General features: G+C 43.0%; 1 protein-coding gene and 1 long non-coding RNA gene across 2 annotated transcripts in view; one reads left to right on the top strand and one right to left on the bottom strand.

Moving 5' to 3' along the window:
- LOC147260000 (uncharacterized) overlaps positions 1 to 8,975 on the top strand; it is a 19,753-nt gene extending 10,778 nt beyond the window's left edge. Inside the window, exons 3-6 of the long non-coding RNA XR_015116473.1 lie at positions 5,778 to 5,926; positions 6,965 to 7,023; positions 7,204 to 7,352; positions 7,711 to 8,975. This is a non-coding gene — a long non-coding RNA (uncharacterized LOC147260000). The remainder of the gene's footprint in view (positions 1 to 5,777; positions 5,927 to 6,964; positions 7,024 to 7,203; positions 7,353 to 7,710) is intronic.
- fem1c (fem-1 homolog c) lies at positions 8,281 to 17,353 on the bottom strand. Its single transcript, XM_086206336.1, has 6 exons — positions 15,954 to 17,353; positions 12,764 to 12,933; positions 12,487 to 12,675; positions 11,763 to 12,274; positions 10,299 to 10,475; positions 8,281 to 10,174 (listed from the first exon to the last, which is right to left on the bottom strand). The coding sequence occupies exons 1-6, from the start codon at positions 16,495 to 16,497 to the stop codon at positions 9,910 to 9,912; spliced, it is 1,857 nt and encodes a 618-aa protein (XP_086062462.1). The 5' UTR covers positions 16,498 to 17,353; the 3' UTR covers positions 8,281 to 9,909.

Genomic DNA, 17,353 nt, shown 5'->3' with positions numbered 1-17,353 from the left:
AGATCAGATCTTGTTCGTTCCCGTCCCTCAGTCGTTACGTTCTCTGTGTCCACTGTGATAGCAACAGTAAACAAATACAAACAAACACACACACATTCCAGACAATGCTCAACTCGCTTATTATAATTTAGTAAGCCATCCTATCAGCCCCCTTCCCCCCACCACCCACCCAGGATACCACGTCAAACACTAAATTTGGGTTTAGAAGGCCTGATATCATGGCAAGACCAGCAGCTTGTTGCCCTGATGCATGTTTATTCTCGGCAAATGTGGCAACACAAATCCGTCTGTGTTTGATCTCAGAGTCTAATAACTATGACCACACCTCAAATGTTCATTTACACAATTATCATGATTACCTCTGCCAAGGAGTTCATGTTTTTGCTGGCAGTTCTCTGTGGGACTATAAACCATACAGCTGATTTTCACCGAGGGCGGTGGCGGGGCAGAGTCCAGGCCGAGGAAGGGTGGCAACAATGAGTGCAAATGAGATGAATTCGTCACACTTTGATGCACGGCTCCTTATCAGTCGACCAGATCCATCTCAGATTTGGTCAGAAACACTTTTAGAACTTGGTGATGGGTTGCAGTCAATACTGTGAGTTTTTGTTACATGGTGTTACCACAGAGGGGTGGACAATTTTAATATTTCACTGTTTACCAGGAATCCACGTGGCCTGATCTTTTGCAAAAATTTCACATGATGTCAGTCATTGCACCACCTCATGTTTAGAAGTAAAACCTGATGTAACAAACATCTGATTTACATCCAAATTACTTCACGTGCGCAACAGCAAAATAATATGGAGAAGTATTTGTTCTCTAGTGCCTTTTAGTGGAAGCAGGAAGTGCTATTAGCACCACAGTGCAGCACGAGTTTGTTTTTAAGAAAAACCCAAATATTATCAGGATGGACGACCATCTCACACAACCCCCAGACGTGCGCTTGATGTCGATGTTTGCCATGGTGTTATAGCTTCCTCATGCTGTCTTTATAGCTCTCCTTGTATGTGCATTTGGAGAAGGATGTAAAACTGACACAAGGATGGAGAGAGAGAGCGAGAGAGAGAGAGAATGAGAGAGAGAGGTATCAGCTGTATCAGTGTGATCATGAGTAATAGACACCAGCACCAGACTGGATCATCCTCCAGACACTGGATCTGTCCTGTCCAACTCCGCCAGCACAGGACAAGAGCAAAGGCGTTATTCTTTGTCTGAATTATCAACTGCTGATAGGTGTCAGGACACAGAGCGTGTGTGTGACACAGTGTGTGTGTGTGTGTGTGTGTGTGTGTGTGTGTGTGTGTGCGCGCGCGCACGCTCACGTGGATTTTCTCACATCAAGCCTCTCGGTACTGGAGGCATGACTATGGCAAGCCTTTTAAAAATTCAGTCCAACTACATTCCTGTCTGTAATTACGTTTTAGATATCCATCTTCGCATTTCCCTTCTTATTGTGTTCTCACTTGTCAGAACAGTAATTAAAGAATACTAAAGGAATCAAATTATATCTGCAATTCATCTCCAGTGAATTAAATGTTTCAAAAGCTTGCTGTATACGTTTGATGCCGTCGTTCCGGCCGTGACTGCTCCTTTATCTGCAACACTTCACACCCACAAACTCAGAAGTGTGTTGCATTGCTGGGGAATGTACAGTACGGGGAGATTAGTTAGAAATGGAGGTACCTCGCGGAAATCATGGATTCTCAAAAGAGCGTGGGCAGACCTGATGACTCAGTGTTGCTTTGTGGCAGATGGTTTGGCATTGGCAATGAATGTGGGCACAGCCAAACATTTCAGCAAGTGGAGCTGCTATTGTGCAGGGTGAATTTTGAGTAAAAAAAATGAGACGAGAAGCAGGTCTTTCGTGGTTGTATAAAATGCATTCCCTCTTTGCTTGAAAGCATTATGTTGTAAAGAGGATTTAAATATGTTTCATTCACTGTAGAAAAAAGAGAAGAAGCAAAGATAAGAATGTGGCTGGAAAATATATATTTTATTTTCTCTTACATGTTACATCCCCTGACCTCACCCAGCAAACTCATAGTAATGTAGTGGTAACATATTTAGCAAATATCCTAAATGGTCATTTTGCCTGCCAAATTTTATTGCAATTCAACATTAATGATACATTTTACACACAAAACCCAATCGGTATGCATACGCCAAAGGCAGGTTGAATAGAATAATTTACCACCGCATTCAACCTGCAGTTGGATACTCTAAATTGGCCGTAGGTGTGACTGTGAGTGTGAATAGTTGTCCCTGTGATGGACTGGTGACCAGTCCAGGGTGAACCCCGCCCCTCGCCCAAAGACTGTTGGGATAGGCTTCCCCCCCCCATGACCCTTAACAGGATAAGTGGTAGAAAATGGATGGATGGATGGATGGATGGATGGATTCAACCTGCAGTTCTACAATCAAGGGGACTGGGACATGGATGAAAATTGATGTGAATGATGTCATCAAAAGAATACACAGGTGATAAAGTTAGATCAAGTTTCCATAAATGTTATTTCTTAAGTTCCAACCTTCACTCGTCATAAATGAGCAGCGCCTGGTTTCTGGATGGTGAAGTAACAAATTCCTGTTTGTGACGCGTCCTCTGGATGTTCAGAGTCGCATCTGCCATCTGTCTCTGATTTATCACAGCTTTGCGATGCCCCCCTAACAGGTTTGCATGTGGCTGGAGGCCATCAACATCAGCTGGTTACCTCAGATGCACCAGGCAGCTGAGGAGCGAGAGAATAAGTCCTAGCAACAGATTAATTATCTCCTGAGTGGAGACGTCAGAGCTACAACTACGGGAGCAAAGCAATGTGGAGGAAAAACACGGGCAGTGAAATTGTTACGTGTAAACAGATCATTAGATTTAGTGAAGTACACCCAACAAAGTGTATTATTGTATGAAATGAATCAGGACTTACAGTAAGATAGAATCACGACAATATTGCAAAATGAAGTCAACTAAATTAACTTAAGTCTTTCAGTGAAAGGAGTATAATAGCAACAATATGAAGCATCCCGTGATTCGTTCAGCCCCCCCCCCCACCGCCATTTCCTGTCTTCATTGAATAAAAGCAGAAGGTTATAGAACCCTACATCAAAGTTAGTGTGTTTAGTGTGCAGAGAAGAGTTGAATTTGTGTGTTTGTTGTTATAATCACTGTCATGCCAGTAAATTCTCTTTCTATTTATATGGATCTGTTATTTTAACAGCTGACATAAAGTGGAAAACCTTGGTGCTGGTGCGCTTTACAATCTGCGCACACACACACACACACACACACACACACTCACACACGGGCATGCACACGTACAATTACTGCTTATTGTGTGGCTGTTAAGGATGAGTTAGCTATTGTGTGTGAATATGGATCTGCGTGTGTGCACTTTTGTATATGTGTGTGTGTGTGTGTGTGTGTGTGTGTGTGTGTGTGTGTGTGTGTGTGTAAGTGTGTGAGAGACAGAAAAGGAAACAGAGAGAGAGCAGGGTAGGGCAGATGGAGGCCCCAGAGTCCAGTCCAGACCAGTATCAGATTCAGACCACACTGATCCACATGTTAATACCCTGCATATCTATTTTAGCTGCAGGACGGCAGCGGCAGCTTATGTAATCGGTCACGTTTTCCAAGCGCCACTCTTTCCGTCACCACCTTCTTATTTTACATTCAGCAGGTGTGCAGATCATCTGTGGCAATTCTCTGTCAGTATATCTAAGTAAACAAGAAAGCAAAGTGCAGAGGGCAGATAGATCTCCATTTCAATTCTCTTCGATGGGTTTAGCCCTGCAGAGGTGAAAGCATTCACAGATTTTGGGGTAGTGTGTGTGTGTGTGTGTGTGGGGGGGGGGGCGGGGGGCACCCTGCACCCTCACTTGTAGTGAAAGGGTCTTTGAACTGTGTTGAACATCAAACACTCACTAACTGGATCTGGTTCCTAAAATTAAGAGGAAATGTCATTTGTTAGCAATTGGCTGAGCGAGATGTCTTGAGCACCAAATCAACTTAAAGGTTGAAGGAGGCCTCTGTTAGAGTCCAGAACAGAGGAAGTAAGAGATACCTGCATGTGAAGTTGTTCCTCTCCTGCCATGTTATTTTTGTTTTCTACGTGACAGGGAAACACAACTCACACACCAGTTTTAGGTGGCTACACGCTCTCCAGAGGCTTGAATTGAATTTAGTTTATCCCTGACAGCTGTGGTTGCTGTGCGATGGTTAACTTGCGATGAGCCGAAAGACGTTTGCCGTAATCTGATGTGGAATTTTTCAATGAAGAACAATGTGATTGAAATAGCAATATTTTAAGAACTTTTATCGGGAAGGAAAATATATGTAAATGACCTGCCATTGTTTTCTAAAGCCATCAGTGTTGGTTTTATCCCCTAGAAGTCCTTGGTATAAATGTCAGTATTGCAGCCATGAACTGTCACATTATGTACTTCCAATAAACTGAAAAAAATCTTCTCTGCACTTTGAGTTTGAAGATACTAGAGTTGTAGGAACTGTACCCCTACATTTTTCGGTCTTTAAGATGTGGTGGGAAAATGAGCGCAGTGTAGATCTGAAAGAGATTTGAGCCAGTTGTTTTAAACACTCATCCCTCAAATCCAGCCGCAAAAAAGCAAACATTTTTAGAGCAGACAGCCGTCACTCCTGCTGCCGTGGCGACTACGAACAGAGAGAAGAGGAGAAAAGATAAAGAATGGGGGGGTGGTAGCTTGGCAAATTCTACAGACATTGACAAAAAGAGATAAAAGTAGATGCAGGTTATCAACAAAGTAATTCTAACTGTAAAAAAAAGCTAATTTGTTCTTCATAATTTTGAACCTGTTACTGCCTTTGGGATTCTGGCATTGTTCTACTGGTTTGAGTGGCACATGTAGACAGACAGAGGGAGAGGAACGGTGTCTGGTGTATTCAGAGACGGTGAAGCAGGCTTAATGTAGGGCAGCCTTCCAACTGGGCATTATTCAGCCCTAAATATAGATGGAACAGAAGTAGACTGACAGAACTGCCAAAAGGCCATGAAAATAAGTCATAACGTGCAGCCTCGTGCACAGAGGCGGATGACTCCGGCGGACGAAACACACAAACATTTAACTCTAACTCAAATGGAAAACTACAATTATTATGATATGAAATAAACTTTTGGTTACAAACTTTTAGAACATCCATGTTGAAATATTCCTGAAAATATTCCAGGGAAATCAGTATTTCAGAGAAGTATCCAAATAAAATCTTGACCTACTAGTGAAATTCTCACATGAAATGTAACATTTTGCAGTGAAAATATTCCAGGAAAACAAGAGGTTTTCTGAAGGAGCTCCTTCAAATATTCCAGGTTATAATTTTCCAGTGACATTTGAAGGGAAATCTGGAAATAATCCCTTTAAATATTCAAATGGTGAACTGATACAGAATGAAATATTCCAGTGAAATATTGTAGTGAAGTAAGTAAAATATTTCCTTGAAACAGTGGCATTTTCCTGTGATATCTGAAAATTATTTTATGAAATATTTCCATAAAATGCTGCAAAATTCAAGTGAATATCATAAAACACCAATTTCCACTGTAGAGAAATGGAAAGAATGTGTACAAACAGCTCCATACATTAAACCTTTGTGATGTGGATGAGCCACAGCATTGAACCAAATGAGCTGAAGCAGAAGTAGATATGTAGAGGGAATCTTACTATATGTTATATGTATATATATTATGAATAAATGAAAAGGTGCTGAGGAAGTGACGCTTTGCTGGTTTCCTTGCATCACACAGCATGGAAGCATGAAGAGCAACAGATTCTCCTTTCAAATCAGAGACGGCACCATCAGAAAAATGGCAGCAGTTGCTGTTGACTGTCAAATCTGAAATATTTGGCTCTGACAGACGGCGGTTTGTTCACCGGAGGACTGAGGAGCGCATGTGTGAGTGTGAGGTGAAACATGGTGGATTTTCCCTGCAGATTCTTGTCAAAAGGCAGTAGCCTGATTTATCAGAAGCGACACAAGAGCTGTGTTCAGCGATAAATGGAGTCCAGCAACAGTCTGCCCAAACCCCAAAGAGCTCCGGTCTCAAGATCTTCCTGTCAGTCTGAGCCACAAGTCTGAGTTGTCAAGAGAACTGTGATGGAGCAACATGGATGCCAAGCTAAAGTGTGCTCAGGTGTACCAGAGAGAGCGGAGGTTGTTTTAACACCGGCTCTTGATCCAACAGAGCAGTTACACAGAGTGACTCATTCTGGGTGGAAGAGAATTCGTCTGTTGCTGAAACACTCACTTACAGTAAATGCTGGGACCTCCTGGGTAACCCTCTCGCTCACTGCACCCCTACACAGCTGCGCACGATGCTAAAGCCCAAAGAGCAACTTTTATAAAAACAGTCTCCTTGAACATACACCCTCCTCTCAGACCCCCTCCTTTGTCTCTGCTTTCACCCCTTATTATAGCACCACCAGGGTCGACACAGATCTGAGTGCACTCTTCACCTTTGGTGCCAATTTAAGTGGAGCACCACATGAACAGTCACTTGCAGCTGTGACAAGCCTCAACTTGTTCCGGACCCAGAAACACAAATACCTCACAAATACTCAGAATGTCAACATTCCCCACTGGAGGAAATCTAGGTTATCTGAGGTTAACACAACAGAGATTGGAAAGAACGTTTTGATTGATTTGCTTCACTGATCAAAAAAAAAAGAAAAAGAAAAAAAACAACAACCACCCAGCAGTCACTCCTGAGTGCAAACTGAAGTTTAAAAAAAGAGTTGTGCAAATAAATAATCCCGTGCCCTCATTCAGATCTCAATTTGTGCGCTATTTTTAGCAAGTAATCCTGGGTGTGGTCATAATAAAGCAAGCACAGTACAATGACACGCCTCAAGGATGGCCCTGTCAATGAAGCCACGCAAACTCAAAAACACTGTGAGACTTCTTTACAACCGTTTCTTTGTCTCTCCTTTCCAGATCCCAACTAGAGTTGCAGTCTTGTTTCTGTTATGCAACAGCAACAGTAACAGTTAGTGGTGAGTTGAAGACACTTAGTGAAGAAGTGCCTGCAGAGCAGACTCCTGTAACAGACACGATCAAAAAATATCCACCCAAACCTGCTATCTCACACACACGCACGCACGCATGCGCACACACACGTACTGTACTTATAGTGAGGGTGACTCATTAAGCCACCCCCCTCTTCACCTCACCAGAGATCCCTGCCGTGACGCATCAGAGAACATCCAGGATAGGTGTGACATTCTGGGTCTGACTGCCTCTGTATGTGGAGGAAACAGGTGGTGAGATCCCTGGAAAGAAGGCGAAGTTGCACAAACTCGAGAAGTCAAACTTCATCCTCCAAGTAAGAAAGAGAAAGTTGGTCCCTTGATTCTCTGCCTGGAACCTTCATTTAGGAGCTTCTGAGCTGTGCAGTTTTTGGAATTAGTGGCAGCAGGAAGGAATCAAAGTTAGCTAGCATTTAGAATGAAGGAACATGAGACCTAGTGCAATGGTGTGGTGCATTGGTGTCATTCTAATAGATTTTGGGGGGAAAACACTGGAGCTGCTTGGATGCATCAGGTTTAACATGATACTTGTTGGAAGGACGACATCATTGATGTTTGAATCTTTTGATTAGATTTGTTGAGAAAAATAGAAAACAGAAGCTATCGTGAGTCATGGTTTAACCATTCCCTCTTCTCTGTAACTGGATTTCACAGATCACGTATCAGCTACAGCTCTGGGGAGTTCTGGGCTCCGCTGGAAGAATGTCTTGTTCCTTCTCACGTGATAAAAATGGCAAAAAGAGTCTCAGTTCTCTGTATTACACCCACTGTTGTTTTACTGCTCCAAGCAACAAGAATTGAACAAACAACCAGTAAATCATCATATTTTTGTTTGGGACCTTTCCTGGAACTACTGGATGCACATGAGCAGCCCCTTCTGCGATGTCAAAGGTTTCTCTGGTCACATTCCGGCCTAAAGGGAAAAGGGGTCCTCCGTGGACGCGCTCCCAGCTCAAGTATCTGGAATGAGTCGTGCGCTAAGTGACTCAGCTGTAAATGAAGCAGCATAGATTGAAAATGTTGCGGAAATACAAAGCAAATATGACTATTAAACAGATAAAAGCAGCAAAACCTGATTACTTTTACCTATAAACGCAACATATTTCTCATCTATGAAAAATTATCTGGCTAAAATTCCCAATTTTTTTCCCCACATAGGACTTTTACAGACCTATGAGGAAGAAGAAGGGAAAAAAATACACCTTCAGACAAGTGAACAAGTGCAACATGGGTTTATTGTCAAACAGGTTATTAAGACATGAACTTGATTAATGCCATTATCAAATCTTAAACTCCGCGGTAGTAAAGTGCAGATTCAAATCAAGTTGCCCTGGGAGTCGTCATACATTTTCAATGTCTGGTTTTAGAACGGTCGGGTTAAATAAACAGTGATATGAAATCTTAAAAATTATGAAAAGCCCTTTTTTTTTCTCAACCCACACATCTAAAGCTAATGTGCAAACAAGATAATCCACAAAGCTGTACTATTCTGTAAGTCGAGGCGCCCTACCGCTCAAGTGTGTCCAGTTTTCAACCAACTGGACAATGATGGTAGCAGGAACTGAGCGGAGCAATCCCAGCTGTGGTCTAGTTTGGGGTCTCATGAAAAGTTCTCTGCAGTGATTGGTTGATATGCTGCCGCTGCACAAGCACAGTGGGACAAATGTTGGACACCTAACCAGAATTTTTTTTTTTTTTGATCTTGATTATTAAAGAACAATGGAGTTTAAATGGATTTGGCCATGTATGAATGTGAAGAGGTCATATCTGTGTACAAGCCTGCACCCTCAGATAGTTTTGGCTGCCGTGGCTTCTAGTGGTGTTATGGAATCTCCACGAGTGCCACTCCATCAAACACTTGTCCTCAATAATCTGTGTAAGCTCCACAAAAAAAAAGAAAAAGAAAAAGAAAAAAAAAAGCACACACGCTCGCATTTTCTCTCTCACACACACACACACACACAGTTCATTCACTCTTCTTACAACAATCAGTACAATGGATTTTCACCCCCCCACCCCACCCATCCAACCCCCCATGAGTGTAGGGGGGGGGGGGGGGTGAGGGTTACTGTAGGAAACGGCAGCAATGAGGTAAACACAAAAACTCATGAGATATTGCACAGACAAGTGCCGGCACAGAATAAAACAGTCTCTTTCCAACAGCCTAGCCTGTGCATAGGAAGAATAAAGCACTTATGGTGTTTGCAGACGTTAAACCCCCTCACGTAAAGCTTTGTTAAGTGGGAACGAAAAACGAATAGAATCCTCACCACTTGGCAGATATCCAGATTTGCATGATGACTATGTGTATTGTAAAAGTACAAAAAAAAAAAGTAATAAAACAAAAAGGGAGAAAATGTCCATGACCGTTGGCAACAGTGATGGGACAACATTAAAAAAAACAAACAAACCTGAAGTCCCAGCATGTGTAGTTGTGGCTGAGTTGAAGCCAGCATGGAGAAAAATCTCTCAAGTTTCATTCAATAAATAGCATGGTGGAATATGCAAGAATTTTTTTTTTTTCGTAAAGCAAAAATACGTAAACCCTTTGCTCACTTCATCCAAAGACACAACCATTTGTCCATGTTGCAATTGTCTCAGATTACAATCCCACAGATGCGGCCGTCTGTCATAACTGTGGCTCTGGGAAAGAAGAACCAGAGGAAGAAGGTGGCCACTCGTTCCTCTGTAGAATCCATTTTATTTTCACACCATCCTGCTTGAACCAGGAAATTAGTCACGTTCATACTCCTCAAAATATTTCAATTTGCAAATGCAGTTCTTTGTCTTTTAGCCCCTTGTGGGCCAAGCACTGAACTATTGCCCCACCCACCCTCATCATCTTCACAGTCATTATCTGTGGAGCAAGACGAAGGCCTCTAGTTTTTCGGGGATGTTTCCCCGATAGTGGAGGCTGTGCTTGACGATGGCTCTGGCGGCGAGGCACTGCAGCGTGGTGTGGTTTATGGGCTGGATGACATTCCTGGCCAGCTCCTTCTCATCCAGGAGGTCGCAGGCAGTTTGCTGGAAGGCGTTGGTGCTATCAAAGTGGGTCCCCCATGAGATCAGCAGGTTCATGATGTCAGAGTGACCGTTGGATGCGGCTATATGAAGGGGGCTGGTGGGTGGAGGCAGACAGTTGTTACACCAAAGACCAGCCTGACACATCTGACATCTAACAGCGATATAATAAACCTGGACAGTGAAAGGAAATTAAGATGTCAAGTAGAACACAAACGGACCTGTTGTCATCTTCATCACGGCTGTTAACATCTGCCCCGCACTCCAGAAGGATGGAAGTGACTGTGATGGAGGGGAACTTGCAGACAGGATAGCGGCCCACACAGGTGGTGTTGCGGTCGACAGCCAGGTGTAGGGGACTGTAGCCGTTCTTACCGCACGGCTGGAGCTTCAGGAATCTGCAGAGAAGAGATGGAAGAACTGCTTTACTGTCCAGTGAGTTATGAACACGACCATGATGGAACTTCCAGTTTGATAAGGATTGGACTATGACTCGTGTACTAAGTGGGACGGTGAGTCAGTCTTTGTCATAGCTGTTTTGTACAGGTTGAATACACTGAAAAGTTGTACAAACACCTCTTAAATTAAAAAAAAAAAAAAAAAAAGTTTCTGGTACCATCATTTTATAAGTTCACATTACTGAAGCAAATCCTTTAGGTAGAAACCTTAAATAAAAACACCAAATGGCTTCCTCTACATGGCCTCTTTTTACATTCATAGATTAGTGAGACACCCTCCCCCCATTTTTTGAAATACATCTTCCAAGCTATAGATTGACTTTTGTATCTTCATTGAGTAATCAAGCAATAATACACATTTGCAGTAAGTTTGAGAGTAAAACTATCATCACTGCAATTTGAACATTGTTTAAAGTATAAGAAACATGTGAATTAAAAGAATATATGAATTTAAATCCAAAAGGTCTATTTGCAAATCTTAAAGTTTTGGTTGCTGCTTGCCTGAACAGAGTCTTGGGGACTAAATTTTAAGTGAAAGACACCTCTTATAGGCTGGCCAGTACATATCTGTTAGAAGTCCCGCCCACAAGAATTCTTTCAACAGCAAAAACGATGTTGAATTTGAAAAACAAAACTTGCAAAATGTTCAATCTGCAACGAAAAGCAGTTTAGGATTAGCATCATTAGTTTTGCAGTCTTGTTTGGCTCTCATACATTTCGTAATTACAAAATAAAGTACAGGTGGACTGACTGCATTTTTTCCTTGGCCGAATCCGATTGCCCTTTTTTTTTTTGGTGGGACAGTAATGGGAGAACTTCTTTATATTGTGTGTGTCGTCCCCCCCCCCCCATGTTTGTTTCTGCCACCAGAAGCCTTTCTTTTTTTGAAAATTGACTGGATGTGCTATGCCATTTATGTGGAGATTTCCTGTCTGGCTCGATATCCTCCATGCAGATTCACACGCCTTCCGTAAAATAAATAAATAAAATAGACACACCACTAATCCCAGTTGAGCTGCCACTGTGGCAAGTAACCGGTTAGGAATTTGAAACACGTGACACTGACCAGCCAGTCATCGGTCAGGCCGGTAACACTGAAACCAGCTGATTCTGGTCCCTGACCAGGCAATCAGTGCATCCCTACAATTAAGATACAAAAGTAACTCCATAATTCATTGCCTCAACACATTATTGGACAGCTCTAGTCTCTACCCTCACAGGACGCACCGGTAGATGGTTTCCTTCTTGAAATGGTCCTGCTCTGTGGTACACGGCACCTTCTCCAAAAGACAGATGAGGTGCAGGATGATTGACAGTGCCTTGCTGAGCTGAGCCGGGTCAGGAGGCATTGGTCCATTTTGTCTCACTGCACGCTCAATTTCCAAGACGCTTTTGGAAAGGATCCCCATTAAGTCCTCAAATGACACAGATGTCCCCAGGAGGCCCTTGGCTCTGTCCTGCAGCATGAAGGAGAAGAGCTCAGCAAATGACAGCAGACTAGAGGCTGTCATGGGGCTGAGGGGGTCCAGGTTGGTCTGTTGCATGTCCAGCGCGTACTTCCACAGATTTATACAGCGCTCAAAGTTCCCGGAGTCGGCATACACAGCACCACGGTAACGGATATAATAAGATGTGTCTGGATGCTGTGGGCCAAGGATTCTTTCACGGATGAGCAGAGCCTGCATGCGCATCTCATCTGGGTCGGATATAAGGCTGTCCAGCTCTTCCCCGTTGGTCACCTGGGAAGTGGATAGTAGGGTTACTGCCAGGCTTTCCAAGAACAAACAAACCTGACAATGGACGGCAGCAGCTTGTATGATTTATTCCTTTTTGACTTATTCATTCGTGCATGAAATGCTGGTAAATAAGTAATGTATAGCTGTGTGTGTTTTATTCCAATTCCAAGATATTAGAAGCCATATTGAATCAATTTGGTAAAATGAAAACTCACCTCTCTGGCATAGTCATATGCCATGATCAGCTGCTTCGGTTCTGGTTTATGGACAATGTTGTTACTGTCCATGTACCTGAGGTCCATGGCTCTCTTCCAGTATTTCAAAGCTCCAAGCAGGTCTCTTTTTTTGTCCACGAATGTGGCCCCCAAGAGCTCCAGGGCATCAATACGTTCCTTGTGACTTGTCTTAAAAAGTAAGAAAAGTGTCCACAAAAAGATCTTGCGATAGCATCACATACACATTTAGGACACTGTAGGTGACAGAGACCCTCACCTGTTGGTGCGTTGTCAGGTAGTCTACTATGTTAGTGTGGCCTGTGACGCTTGCAGACAGCAAGGGGGTCATGCCGTAGCCATCCTGCTCCATGGATGCTCCGTACTGTAGCAGCATACGCATGATCTCCAGGCTGCCTGACTCCGCACAGTCATGGAGTGCTGTGTTACCTAAGAACAGAGGACATGTATAGAAGCATAAGCTACAAATACGGTCATTCATACTGATCACTAAGACAATGAGTTCAGGGTGTGTTCCCATGATGCAGTGTGTAGTTTGTGGTCATTTTGATAAAGACTTCTTAATGTTACTTTGAATTATAACATCTCATCTCTTCACAACCTGCAGTTTCTGCTACAGATACAGCTAACATTTCACAACCAGGCAATATGAAGGACACAATCTGTAGAGATAATTTCACTGAAGCGTGCATGCATGTGCTGTCACAGGCGGAGGCAGTTGTGGCTTTTGCAGCAAACAGCCACTGGAAAACCCCTACTGAATTGCACTGCCTGGTGTACACAGAGATGGCAACATTCACTAGGCTCTGTGACACTGTCCAAAATAGCCTATAAAACTAGAACAACTCAATTAAAAACAACTTTTTTTTTTTTTGGATATAGATATGACAGTTACTAATGGGAGTAATCACCCTGCACACAGGATTTCACAAGGAGTATGAGTATATTCAGAATGGCAATTACTAGCTGATGCACCATTACTGCAGATAGTGGATCATCATCTGCTCCACATACACTAAACACTCACAAGAAATGTCATGTTCACTGCATGCAACGGCAATTCCTTACCACTCTCAAGTAGAAAAATCACAGGAAATGCTAGTTTTAGCTAGTTCTGCTACGATTTCATGGATTAACCTGCGAAATTAAAAAGGTTTCTGGTTGGGCTGCCAGCTAATATGCTGTATATCTGTTCTTGTGTTATGTGAAAATTTGGCAATGATGTTTCGGTGTCATAACGTGTTCTGACCCTGCAGTGCTTTTGATGGGTGTGTCACATCATAGGTGAAACCTGGTGAGGCAGAGGTGACACACAATGGTGCTGTAAGCAACCATCAGTAGATTCTGTAACACAAGTAATAACTTGCCTTAACAACAATGTGCAAAACAACATTCTCAGTGTCCATACTGGCACCCAAGAAGACAGTGAATGTAAGTAAGGGGATGCAAACAAGATTATGTCCAATGAAATTTCATTTGGCTAACATAAAATTGATATTACATAAACAGACATAGTTAGTTGGATCATTTTTATTGTACACAAGCCTCCCCCACACTTCTATTCAAGATGCTATGGCTTTGATTGCTCCCTAAAGAGTATGGGTGTGGCTACTTCTGGACACCATCATACAATCCAACATCTTTTTTGCCATGAATTCTGCCTAAAGTCTTATCGAATAACTGCTGTGCAACCCACTTCATCCCCCAAAAACATCTGTGCTGGTGAAGCTGTTCCACATCCTTTAAATAAGAAGCTCCTTACATTAATTGTAAATGCAAACTTGGTTCAAGGAAAGACATCAAGCAAATCCACTTTTGGCCAGTGGGCACTGCAAATTAAAGCCAATAGAAATCTGCTCAAGTTCATCTTTAAACTTGTCTGTCAGACATGACATTTATGATATTGATTCTTGGAAGATTGGGTGTGTGCACCGTAAAGAAAGTAGTTGGACAGTTATCAGGCAGTCTATATGAATAAGGCTTCTGAATGATCCACTCTGCTGCAGTGGAGACCGAAGGCCATTTTAATGCTCAGAGAGCGGGAAACAGAGAGAGTAGTTTTCCTAAAAACAGTGAGTCTGGAAATGAGAACTAGATTGAGAAGAGTCTGTCTGTTCCATAGAGAGACATGAGCCCTTGGTGTAAACAAATAGTGTGTCTTTTCCACTAACCTTGCCATATGAGAGTACTTGTAACCATAGTGACTTTACACAGGAAGAAATAGGTGAAGCCTCAAAATACCCTGATGACATGAACATTCACTAGCAATCATAAAAACAAAACAAAATCAATTGTGTGGATTAACATCGCACTAATTCAAAGCAGAAACAAATCACTTAAATTAAACAGTCACCATCAAAACAAGTTAATCCAGAAACTGAGCAATCCCTTTCAAAACCTGAGATTAGCCTGAATACTACTTATGGGCCTTTAAACTGAATTTAAGCAACCTTAATCCAAAGTGAGGGGAACATCACCCACAGGTAAACAGAAGTAACAAGAGGAAATTCTTGAGGGGTGGTTCGACTGGGGAGAGATGGGGGCAACCCCAGCTTTGGAACATCATCTGCTATTGTGGCATTGTGGAAATGTGCCACTTCCAGATCTATTATTCAACATCTACCAACTCCTTCCTGTTTGGATCAATTGTTATGAGAAAGGCAGTTTGAGCCACAGAGCTGATAAGAGTGCTTTCCACCATCATTACATATTAACTTAATATCTTCAAACTGGTGCTGAGGATGAACAGAACACTGGCCAAAGTAAGAACACAGGCATGTGAGCAAACCCAAGGATGAGCTACAACTGAGTGGTTCTAAACTGCTGACTACATGGGCATATTTGCACAATGATACCTGCTCCCAAACTTGGAAAAAAATAATTATGTTGATATTAACTGATTAATTGCAATTATGATATAATGGAAATATTCATTTATACATGGTTGCTGTGTGCTGTGATATGTTGCAATTAATTCTGATTAATTATACAGCTCTAATCCAAGAGAATATCATTTCAGACTAGCACACCCACAAAGTTAATGCTGAGACATTTCAGTTTTTCTATTGTGAACACTAATTCTACTCTGTTGAGTCATGCTTAGGTGAACTCACGCAAATTCTTCAAATGTTACGTCATCTTATGTTCGTTCCAACTGGTTATACTTGGGCTTCCATACAGTATCTAATGTATCTGTGCTTTATGGGCTCAGCATTAATTCTCTTGTTTTTTAATTTACCTGTTTGGTGATTTGTAAAACGCGGGTATGTGCACATGTATTACATCGTTGTCTCATCCGTAATGAGAGAGTTTAAGTAGAGCTCTGAAGCGACTTAGAGCGAAAAGCTACACCGATCAAGGACTCTCCTATGTCAGGGACAGAGATCTTGTAAATAAAAGACCACCGCTGTTGGGTTGCTCTTGTAGCCATGTGTGAGTGCACCACCCACCTTTTACACTTTTCCTGTTGACATCTGCGCCTTTCTCCAACAGGTACTGCGCTATTTCTTTGTGTCCCTTATAGCAGGAGATCATGAGACACGTGTGTCCGTGTCTATTGGCCACCTCCAGGTCAGCCTTGTGCTCCACTAGGTATTTTACAATGTCCAGGTGACCATCGAAGCAAGCAGCCCGTAAGGGGGTTGAGTTGGTTAGGGTCGTGCTGTTGACAGAGGCTCCGTGACCCAGCAAGGACTGGACCACCTTTAGGTGGCCCGCTGCCGAAGCGGCCCAGAGGGGTGGCGCTCCTTCAATGGTTTCTCCGTCAAAATTCACAGACCCACCAACCTCGACAGGTGCACAACAGCACTCCAGCAAGTACTCCACCAGATCCAAGTGACCGTACCGGGAGGCCATCAGCAACGGGGTGGCCCCGTTAGTCTTCTCGCCCATCAACTTAGTCACCTCGTGTCCATCTTTGTTCTCCAACAGTTTCTGGAGCAGCCTGAGCTTTCCATCTCTCGCTGCGTTAAATACTGCCGTCTTTAAATCCATGTCTGATTGTTCTTTCGGTAAGAGGCGAAACGTGAACACACTCGTGGGGAAGCCGATGAACGCTGCTGTAGACAGGTGGAACTCCGGACCCCTTTGTTTACAGCAAGACTTTAGCTAACGACGAATCAGCTAACTAGCGTTTAAGCTATCTTTCCAGTACAGGAAAAATTGTGTCTTTTTCACTTCCGCTTGTAAAAATCGCTATTACCTGTCAGTTAGGTTACTCTCTTAACTCTACAAACGACTACAAAGTTTGAGACGACCCTTGGTCCGGCAACACATAAGTATGTTAGCAAGGCAGCTAGCCAACTTCCTCGTACAGTTTAGCTAACTAACTAGCTTCGCTTAGCTGAATTAGTTTACACCTCTTTGATTCTTCAAACGATACTTATTCGCTGACATTTCTTCTCCACCTATAAGCTCTCCCCCACTATGTCTTCCTCCGCGGCTTGTCATCGTTCCCACACATACTCCTGAGAGGGTAATAATATTTGCTTCCCAAGGGCCGATAACTATAAAAAAAAAAAAATCCACCCCCACCCCTGGCGCGCTACCTCAGCCTGGGATAACTCGACGTTCCGTTCCCGGCTCGTCCGAATAAGCAGACGGTCTAAGGGATAATCCAGCCGTTCTTCTTTCCCTCACACGTTAAGAGACAAACATTACCCCAAAAAGAGCGAATACTAGCCGTCCATGTAGCTGCACAGCAGGCTGGCACGACAATGTCAGCGCAGGGGAAGGTAAATAGGGAAGACTATCCACCCACGGCTCTACCGGATGATCACGACTCAGTTTCTGTCAAATAGCGCAGCCAACGCAGTCTCTTTTCTCAACAGGAGCTGATGATTGACGCGCT

The sequence above is a fragment of the Aulostomus chinensis genome, chromosome 6 (genome assembly GCF_037954235.1).
Source record: "Aulostomus chinensis isolate RoL2024-O1b breed Wild chromosome 6, RoL_Achi_v1.0, whole genome shotgun sequence".
In the NCBI taxonomy this organism is placed as follows: Eukaryota; Metazoa; Chordata; class Actinopteri; order Syngnathiformes; family Aulostomidae; genus Aulostomus; species Aulostomus chinensis.
Note: the sequence above shows the minus strand (reverse complement) of the source record. Positions and strands in the feature narration are given on the sequence as shown.